Source organism: Spermophilus citellus (assembly GCF_964194105.1).
Source record: "Spermophilus citellus genome assembly, chromosome: 2".
NCBI classification, from domain to species: Eukaryota; Metazoa; Chordata; class Mammalia; order Rodentia; family Sciuridae; genus Spermophilus; species Spermophilus citellus.
In genome coordinates, this window is record NC_138183.1 from 195,470,834 (window position 1) to 195,480,706 (window position 9,873).

Consider the following 9,873-nt stretch of genomic DNA (forward strand, 5'->3'; position numbering starts at 1 on the left):
TGTGCATTTTGGAAAACCAAATGATTTCTTATTAGACCTTAAGTTTCTGAGCACACAGAGGATGCCTCAAGGAAAATGATGAGATATTTAAGAGTTTGGTGTGGCTGTCTAAAACTGGCATCTTATTCATTACATCCTGCTCCTTTTTAGCAGAAAGGAAACAAAAGTGGTGGTAGGGGAGGAATAAATATTGAAGAAAATTACTAAATGAACTAAATATCCATCATAGGTTTTAATTTGTTGAACAGCTGTTAATCTCATTCAAATCTCACAGCAGCCTAGGACAGGAGGAAGGCTGGGCAGATTATGATGCTGGTTAAAGAAGAAACTGAATGTAGACATAGGAAAAGGACTGGTCAAAGTTTACACAACTGGGGGCTGGGGTTGTGGCTCAGTGGTAGAGTGCTTGCCTAGCATGTGTGAGGCACTGGGTTCGATTCTCAGCACCACATATAAACACATAAATTCATAAAGTTCCATCAATAACTAATTAAAAAAAAAAGTTTACACAACTGGTTGGGACAGGAGTGGAACTGTGGATGATTGTTGGCCCTGAAAAGAGACTAGTAGGTGATGAAAGCAAATGAAAGAGGATTCAAAAAGAAAAAGAAAATGGAGGCCGACCTCAGAGGACCAGGGATGCTTTATTCAGCACTGGAGGGGCACATCTTTGGCGAGGTCGGGGGGAGGCGGCAGGAGAGCCTGGTCATGGGAGGAGTTTTGGCTAATTTAAGGCCAGACAGGAGGGCAGGTAGGGGAAGAGTAAGGGAAGTTCCCCCCCTGGGGCCTACTGTCCATATCATTCAGGTGATATAGTTTAATGGGAGCTGGGTTTAAAGGGCTTCTTCCACCAGAAGCTGTCTGAAGGGAAGGCAGAGACAGATGCATCAACTAAGGAGGGGAAGAGGTGACCAGATTGACCTCTGAGATTTGGTCCAGACCCGAAAGGGACAGCAGAATTCCCCAGCAGCAGAGTGCTGTGCCTGAAGCTAACCAATACCTCAACCATGTATGTAATCTCTAATATCACAACTGGACAAGCAATATTAAAAGATTAGTGAATTCACTCGAGGTGCAGGTCTGATATCCCCACTGGACTGTAAGGTCTTTGGGGGTAGTGACCATATTCACAGATTTATCCCCAGCTTCTAACAGAACCTGGAATAAATACAGTGAAGACTCGAATAATTTTATTCAAGGCATACATTAAATAACGAATATGTTCAAATGGGAAACCAAGTCTGCGAGAAGTCATACAGGAGAAGCATAAGATCACCCAGCGACTCTGGGGTAGAAGCAGATTTTCCGGGACACACCAGGACCAAGACCTTACACCAAAGCAGGTTGACGGTAACCATTTCTTTGGGTTAGCGCGCAAATACGGCCCGGCCACGAAGGGGCGGGGATAAATGGGTTCCTGCTGGCCGGGTCACGATGGAAAGCTGATTGGGTGGAACGCAAGGCGGTGCCAAGAGGTAGGAGCCGCAAATTTCCTTCTCCACCTTGTACCGGCTAATATACAAACGTCACTTCCGGTGTGGTGGGCGGGAGCGGGAAACAAAAGGACACGAAGGACGCATGCGTTTGGTGGGTCCCCGGATTTTGGTGGGTTCTTCCGCTCAGGCTAGGTGAAGCGCTTCCGGGTCGCCGCCGGCTGCCGCCTCCGGCGGGGTAAGTACAGAAGCGAGGCTGCGGCCGTCTTCTTGCTCCTTCTTTCCTCTTTCCCCCAGGGGAACCCAGCCCTTTGACTTGCCTCCCCAGGAGCTCCATGTTCAGATTCCTTTAACCGTAAATAGCTTCTGCTCATTGACCGCTTCCTCAAGACTAAGCCCCACCCCTTCACACAAGACCCGACATTCATTGGTGTCACTTCCTGTCACCCAGCATTTCTTTCAGTTAATTGGCTCTACCCAGACCCCTCTCCTTTCACGATTAGCGACCCTATAAGGGAAAACTCCTGTCCGAGTCCCGCCTCTGCCTTCTTCCTGTTGGTCAACCGCACGGTCATTATCGTAATGAGCAAAGACTGGGCGGTGGCCTGTTAGGTTTTCGGAGGCAAGATCTCTGTCCTTGAGTTAGTTCTAGGGTGTCAAGAGTGGACGCGCTTGGCGTTGGTCGAGAGAACGCCAGCAGTTGGTCTTGGGTCGGTCAATAAGTTAGGGCAAAAGCTAGAAAACGAGACAGATCTTTTTTTTTTTTTCATCTCACCTCTTTCAGTGCCTGGCCTGGATCCCTTCCCTGCACTAGTTTTAAGTCCCAACTCACCTTGTGACCTGAAGCCAGTATCTTCCTGTCGCTGGGTCTCAGTTTTCCTGTCTGTGAGCTAAGAAGTTTTAAATCGGAACCTTTGGGATTTATCTGGTCAGCTGAGTTCACAAAGTTGGATTTGTTCTCTTAAATATTAGTTCATCCATTCAGTCTTCCATCTGCTTACTCATTTATTCATGCCTTTTAGATTGCTTACTGGACCCTGATAGCACGTGGTGCAAGCCCCCAGTTTGACGGGTCCATCAAAGAAGTGGTTAGTGTCCCAAATGTTTTGAACTGGTTGGGTGTGGTATGGACCATCATAAAGGGGCAAAAAGTAAATTTTAGGGCTTGGATGGGGTAGACATAAATATCATTAGAGCCCTGCTTTCCCTAATTTTGTAATACCAGTTTAAAATCTGGCTCCCATTCTCTTACCTCCTTGAACAACCAGCCTACGATTTGATTTATCCATTATTTTATTTACCAGAATAACTGTGAGGGTGATATAATTGTTATTATCCCCATTTTGCAGATGAGGAAACAGGCCCAGAGAGGTTAAGTGACTTGGCAAAAGTCAAACACCTAGTGAGTGGTGGAGCCAGGACTCGAACCCAGGTCTGTCTCATTCCTAGAAGGAAGGCCTGTTTCCCTGCTACCTTCCACTCCACCCAGTCCCTAAATCAAATTACAACCAAATAAAAACCAAACTAAAACAAAACACATTCACCTAACACTTTCCCTCAGTCTAGGAGCCATGTCCACCTTGTTCCCTTCACTCTTCCCCCGGGTGACTGAGACACTGTGGTTTAATCTGGATCGGCCCTGTGTGGAGGAGACAGAGCTGCAGCAGCAGGAACAGCAGCATCAGGCCTGGGTGAGTGAGGATCTAGCAAAGCATAGCACAGTCAGAAACATATCCCCTATCCCTCCCTCTGGCCAGGACCCAGCCTTACTGTACGACCTGCCCTGGAGAGTTTTTTTGTCCTTAGCTGGGAATAATCAGGCTGGGAATCAGGGGACCAAAATTCTCATCTTTATGGTACCCTGATTTGCTGGGGACCCTGGAAATTCTGGGACAGATTAGAATTTAGGCTTCTGACACTCAGCCCAAGCTCTATTCCTCAAATCACAGGAATTAGCAATTTTAATCATTTATCAGAACCTAGCAGATGGCGTGTTTTAGGTTAATTATCTCACTTCACCTTCACCATAATTATATGAAGAAACCAAGGCCCAGGAGATTAAGTAGTTGAGTCAGATTTATACATGGCAGATAATGGGAGAAAAGGGATTGAATTTTCCTGAGAACCGGGAAGAAGCTTTTCCCCAACACTTGATGGTTTTCTTGAGGGCAGAGTGGGCCAGTCCCATGTCCCTGACCTGCCCTGCTTGGGCCCTAGCCTTGCTTTCCCCTCCCTGTTTTGCCTGCAGCTTCAAAGCATCGCAGAGAAAGACAACAACCTGGTACCTATTGGCAAGCCAGCCTCAGAGGTGAGTGGCTCCTGCAAGTGGGGCCTATGTGAGACCCAGGGTGGATCACAACTGTACTAATTCTGAATGTTCTGCTTCTGACTTGGTGCAATTGTGGTTCTCAGAGTGGGCCAATGCTAAAAAGGGGAGCTTAATGGGGTGGGCATCGGGCCTAACACCAAGGTCCTGTAGAACATCTATCAGCCTGCTAAACTCAAGGTGGGGGCAAGGTCAGGGAGAGGGAGGTTTCCAAGTTGGCCAGCTGTTATACTGGTCCAGGCAGCCCTGTAGGGCCTACAGGCTTTCCCCTACCCCACCAGCACTATGATGATGAGGAAGAGGAGGATGATGAAGACGATGAGGACAGTGAAGAGGACTCAGAGGATGATGAGGACATGCAGGACATGGACGAGATGAATGACTATAACGAATCACCTGATGATGGAGAGGTCAATGAGGTAGGTGGGAGTGTAGGGGAGGGCCTCTGTTCCTGGGCCCCTGCCCCTGACCTAATTGATGGCCAACGGGTACAGAAACCCTGGATTCATCCAAGGGCCAGATCTGGGGCTGAGGCTGGCTGAGGCCCCTCCCCACCCACACCCAGCCTCCTCTCCAGGTGGACATGGAAGGCAACGAACAGGATCAGGACCAGTGGATGATCTAGGTAGACAAGGCAGGGTGGCCTCAGGGCGATTCCAGGCCAGCCTAACCTACCCTACATCCCTGCCCTAGTTCCTCAGCCTGCAGAACCAGCTGATGGCCCCAATGCCTAAAAGCTCACCCTTGGGCACTTCCTCAGCTGCTGCAAGAACCTGGTCTCCTTGACCCCTCCTAGGCCATCAGTTGGCCCTTGAATTCCCAGAGCCTGAGCCTACCCCACCTGCCTGGCCAGTACCTCACCCCTTGGTTGCCAGGTCTGGTTTCTTTCTAACTCTCTTTAATAAAGACACAGGAATGACTTTTCCCCCATGTCTATTCCCTATTTGTTGGTGGGGCCCAGAGGAATGCATATCTTTTCCTAGGCTTTGGGGAGGGGACATTCAAGGGATATAAAGCAAACCTAATTGGCCAAGTGGGCCAGGTTTGGGAAGCCTGCGCCTAAGCTCCTGTGTCATTTCTCCTGGCCCAACTTGGCACCAAACCGTTCCTTCAGGCCTTTCATTATCTGCTTTTTCCTCTGATTCCACGCAGAATGGTATGGGCTAGGGAGGAGAGGCTTTCTGAAGCCTAGATCTGAGAAGCCCTGAGGCTCTCCTAGCCAGCAACTTTAATGTTAAGAGAGTGGATTAAATCTCTGAGCAGGGCAAAAGACTCCCCTGGAGTCACCCAGAAAACCAGTGACAGAGCTGGGTTGGGGGCTCAGGCCCATGGTCTGTTGTCTATCCAAGGATCTCTCCAGAAGGAGGGGGACCAGTGAAACCAAGCAGCCTGATAGAATATGACACTTTGGGTCAGTGTGGAGGCTGGAAGGGTAAAGTTAGGGAGAAACGCCCCCCAGCTCTGAGCCCAGCACATGTCAGGCTCCGAACAGGGAGGAAATAAATGTTCTGAGGTCCTTGCTTGGGCAGGGGTAGGGAGTGTTGATAAATATCCCTGGTCCTGGACCTCAGCCAGGTCCAGCATAGGTAAGCTGGGCTATGCCATCCTTGATAGCTGGGAAGTCTGGGAGGCCAGTGTGGTGGAGCCGACAGCGGTAGTGGCCACAGCTCTTGGCATACTGTAGGAAGCGAGGCGCACCAGGGAAGAGCACATGGTCAGCCAAGACAGTTGCAGCAGCTGGCAGCAGAGCATGGGCCTCTAGCAGCTGTAGGTCCCGCAAGTAATACCGGGGCCGATGTGCCAGGAGTACAAGGTCTGCCTGACTCAGCTGGTACTGGGCTCGTAGGCGTGGGATCACCTCCTCTGAGCTGCCAACAATGAGCTCCACCTGTTGGGTAGGAGGTACTGGAGGTAAGGATTGGCCAGATTGCTTTCCCACTCTGGACCCAACCAGGATCTGGCTTACTTCATGTTAGGCATTTCTAGGTGCTTAGAACCCAAGAAATCAGGATTAGTATTGTCATTTCCATTCTGCCCATAAAGAAACTAAGATTCAGAGGATATGTTCTTTGCCCAAGGACTCAAAGCTAACTAGAGGAAGGCTAAGATTTGGATTCATATTTGCTGGGCTCTGGAGACCTTTTTTTTAGCTACTACTTTTGTCATGCAGAAGAAAATATTTGCAAGTGACTTGGGACAAGATGATAGGAGCTCACACACCCTCCAGGATCCCAGCTGCCTAAGTTAAGCTGCTTCCTTCTTCCTAAATGGGAATTCCTCAAAAGGGAGGCCTGGCTAGGGCAAGGCCTGGGGTAGCAGAGAAAAGATCAGGGGCAGAGGCATGGGGAGGCTGACCGTGTGCTCATCGAAGCCAGCCAGGCGAATGAGTTTTTCAGCTACTGCTGCTGTTTGTGGGTCCCGCTCCACCGTGACAAGGCGACCCCCAGGGGGCAGGGCACAGGCAATAAGCAAGGTGGAGTATCCACAGTAGGTGCCTAGCTCCAGCACACAAGCAGGGGCCTTCTCCTCCACCAGCCGCACCAGGATCTGACCTACAGGGTGAGAGGGCTGTTGTAGAAGACATGGGAGATGGATGCAGGGCTCCTTATGAAAAGATATCTTCAATGCCCACCTGCCTCATTGCAGCTTCAACCACCTAAGATCCTACTTCTCTTGGATCATAACTACAGCTGCCCCACTGCTCCCCGCTAGTCTAGTCTTCACTAGACTAGAAATCCATATAACATCTATATAAATCTATATAATCTTATCAATCCCTGTTCCTGTGATTCTAAAAGCCTTAAGGATTGGACTTGAGAACCTCACCCTGGTGTTTAGGAACTTCTCAGACCTGATCCTATCCTACCTTTCCAGCTACAGTTCTCAGCTCTTCTACCTATAACCTATATAACAGCCATCTGAAACAACTGCCCAGAATCAACCATTGCTGTCTCATTCCTTCATGCTGCATTTGTATTTGTGGTTGGCTTTGCCTTTCTACACCTGTCCCTATCCACCTGTTCAACCTGAAACAAATCCTTCCAGACTCAGTTCAAATGTGGCTTCCTCCAGGAGAGCCCAGGCAAAAGCAACCATCCCATCTTTGAGACTCCTGAGAAGCTTCCTGTTTCATCCCTATTTATTGTTCATTGGATATCTTTGTGATCTTGAATTTCTTAAGATTGTGAAAGCACTTGTGCTGGGAGTCGGGTCTGAGATAAATCAGGCAGGCACTTTTCCTGATGTAGAATCAGATGTAGAAGCCTCTTTGGTAGAGAAGAAAGACTGGGACACAGATAATTAGAAAGCAATGAGTTACGGTTATTCTTCCGTGTATTTTGCTCCCTTTGAGTCCAGCATTTGTGGCTGGTTCTATTGTGGCCTCTACCTCCTCTCCCAGCACCTAGCACATGCCTGGTACAAATAACATGGCAATAAATATTTGATGGGTAAATGAATGACTTAATGCAGGTCTCTCATTCCCAGATCAGAAAAAAGAGACCCAAAGAGGTTCACTAACCTGCCCAATTCACCAAGTAAGGCAGTGACAAATCCCAGATCTTAGGGGTACTTCCTGGAGCAGAAGGCTGGGCAACACTGACCTTTGACAGGCCCCATATGGCTCAGGTACTCGCAGTGGCTACTCCAGTGGTCCAGGGTGGTGAGGATGTGTCCAGGGTCTCCAGGTAGGGCATGGGTGAGCACATAGCTGAAGGCTCTCTCTTCAATCCGCATCCCTGACAGGCAGTCTTGGAAACTCCTCAGTAAGACTGTGCGCAGCAGCAGTCGGAAGTGGTGCCGATATCGCACCAGCAATGTTACCACCAGTGGCAGGAATGCCAGTGCAATGGCAGGGGACATGATCCCTACCTGGGTCTGAGATGGAGGGAGGCAGGGAGGGGAAAACCCACCCCACAATTTGTCATTCGTGGTCTTTGCCACTAGCAATTATTAGGCTCACATTTTACAAGCCATGGCTAAGGAAGATTAAGTTTTTTGCCCAGAGTCACACAGCAGAATTGGGATTTGAATCCAGGTTGGTATGATTCCAAAACACTGTACTTTAAAGGATGGCATACTGTCTCTGTTCAGCACCCAACCCCATACCACTCTTAATACTATTGACTTCTGGTCCCATCTCCACATTGCTACAACCCATTTCCCTTCATCCCTGAAGTCACCCCTTCTTCAGGACTTCTTTCTTCAGTTCCTCCTAGGATATCATACCCCCATCATATCCCACTATACAGTATGGTGGGGGTATGCTATGGGTCTCTTCTGACCCATTACTGTGTTGCAAAAGAGCAAAGCTTTGTAGTTCAAAAACCCTTCACTGTCACTGTGGACTGCTTCAGTAAAGGTAATCAAAACACTTTATAAGGTGTTAGAGTGCGATGTCTTCCCACACCAGACTGTCCCTTTACTCTTCCCTGGGAATGGAAGGAGTCCTTGATTCTATATTTCATCTCCAGTCCTATCTTCCCTCTCTTATATTCCCCTTCCTCTGTGATCTCTCAGAATTCCCTTTATAAGTGCATACATACACATAAACACATCACACACACTCCCCTCTCCCAGCCCTCTTCTCCAAGTCCCTCTCCCATGTTCTGGACCACCCTCCCCTTCCAGATCTGACTTTGCAGGCCTCCTTGCAAAGCTCCTGGTTGGAGGTGGGTAAAACACTATATGAATGGATGTGAATAGATGAGTGATAGTGGACGTGAACTGGGTGTGCTTGTGAACCCAGAAGGCCCGCTTACCTGGGCTGGAAGCTCCTGCTTAGGGAAGACCGGAGTACAGGACCAGAGGGGAAGTCCTTAGGGGAAGTAACCCTGAGACAAGAAGCTGGACCTGTTTTCAATAATTGATGTTGAAGCTGCTGTTGTTATCTGAGACCTGCAGTTCCAGTTACCAGACCCAGGGACAAGCTGGAGCTGCCTCCTGTCTTTCAGGAGCCTTCAAAAAACGTATAGAACTCCAGGGTCTTGATTTGAGGGTAACAAGTGCTACTAGGTTTGGTGACTTCTCCAACTTCTGTGATGACGACATGGACATGGTGTGAGCCTAGATTGGATGCTCCACTAGTACAAGGACTTTTGACTTTTTTTTTTTAAACTATTGCCTATCCAGATAAAACACTGTAAACATTTGTTGATTTAATAAATGAGTGAAACCAGGTATAGTCTGTAATCCCAACCACTAGGGAGACTTGAGACAAGAGGATGGCAAGTTCAGGGCCAGCCTGGGTGGCTCAGTGAGACCCTGTCACAAAATAAGGAGCTGAGAATGTAGTTCAGTGGTAAAGCACCCCTAGGTTCAATCCCCAATACTAAAAAGAAAATAGATGGTGCGGGGGACTAGAAGTATTTCCCCTGGGCATGGCATGGAGTGGGAAGCAGATGCCAGGCAATGAATCATCTGGAATGACAGACATGGACCTCTTTCCAGGGCCCAACAGAAGGCAGGAGGCTTTTTTTTTTTTAAGCTGCTGGGGGTCACATCCTAGGCACCAAACGAAATATCCAGCCTTGGGAGGGCTTTATTTATTAGCTGTGGATGGACACATTTTGTGGTGCTGAGCCTGGAACCCTGCCTCACACATGCTAGGCAAGCGCTCTACCACTGAGCTACAACCACAGCCCCTTTGGGAAGGTTTTACAGAAAATCTAAGGCCACCTTTGTAAATTAGATTACTGTGGCTACAATGAAAAGCTAGGATTGAAGAGAAACGCCTGAGAAGGTCAACCATGTGGGACTAGCGCCTCTACCGCCTCTACCGGGATGATCTCTACTCCTATTTAGCTTGTGAAGGCGTAAACCCCTCATCCCACGGGCATCAGGCATATAGAGCCTACGTGTGCGCACCAACTGTATGATCTACAAGAATGGGGTCTGGATCCCATTCGCGGCTCGCATGGCATTTAAAAATGTATGGTGACAAACTCGGCATGGGGCACAAGTCTGTAATGCCATTGATTTGGGAAGCCGAAGGAGGATGTCAAGTTGGAGGCCAACTTCAGCAATTTTTCAAGACCCTGTATCAAAAATAAAAAGGGCTGGAGATTTAGCTCAGTGATAAACCATCCCTGGGTTCAATCAACAGTACCAAAGCAA

General features: G+C 48.6%; 2 protein-coding genes across 10 annotated transcripts; one reads left to right on the forward strand and one right to left on the reverse strand.

The window, feature by feature from the left end:
- The first annotated feature begins 1,204 nt into the window (after positions 1-1,204).
- Positions 1,205-4,702, forward strand: ANAPC15 (anaphase promoting complex subunit 15). Of its 9 annotated transcripts, none has more exons than XM_081282216.1 (7): positions 1,206-1,671; positions 2,456-2,521; positions 2,783-2,865; positions 3,000-3,124; positions 3,682-3,741; positions 4,041-4,178; positions 4,325-4,702. In XM_081282216.1, the coding sequence occupies exons 4-7, from the start codon at positions 3,005-3,007 to the stop codon at positions 4,382-4,384; spliced, it is 378 nt and encodes a 125-aa protein (XP_081138342.1). In that variant the 5' UTR covers positions 1,206-1,671; positions 2,456-2,521; positions 2,783-2,865; positions 3,000-3,004; the 3' UTR covers positions 4,385-4,702. The 9 variants fall into 9 exon arrangements, with proteins under 9 accessions (XP_081138347.1, XP_081138348.1, XP_081138342.1 ...); XM_081282215.1 differs by having other exon boundaries at positions 1,208-1,671; positions 2,995-3,124; XM_081282223.1 differs by having other exon boundaries at positions 1,231-1,671; positions 2,995-3,124; positions 4,337-4,699.
- Positions 4,703-5,166: 464 nt separating this feature from the next.
- TOMT (transmembrane O-methyltransferase) lies at positions 5,167-7,677 on the reverse strand. Its single transcript, XM_081282214.1, has 3 exons — positions 7,362-7,677; positions 6,115-6,311; positions 5,167-5,647 (listed from the first exon to the last, which is right to left on the reverse strand). The coding sequence occupies exons 1-3, from the start codon at positions 7,618-7,620 to the stop codon at positions 5,327-5,329; spliced, it is 777 nt and encodes a 258-aa protein (XP_081138340.1). The 5' UTR covers positions 7,621-7,677; the 3' UTR covers positions 5,167-5,326.
- Positions 7,678-9,873: the final 2,196 nt, after the last annotated feature.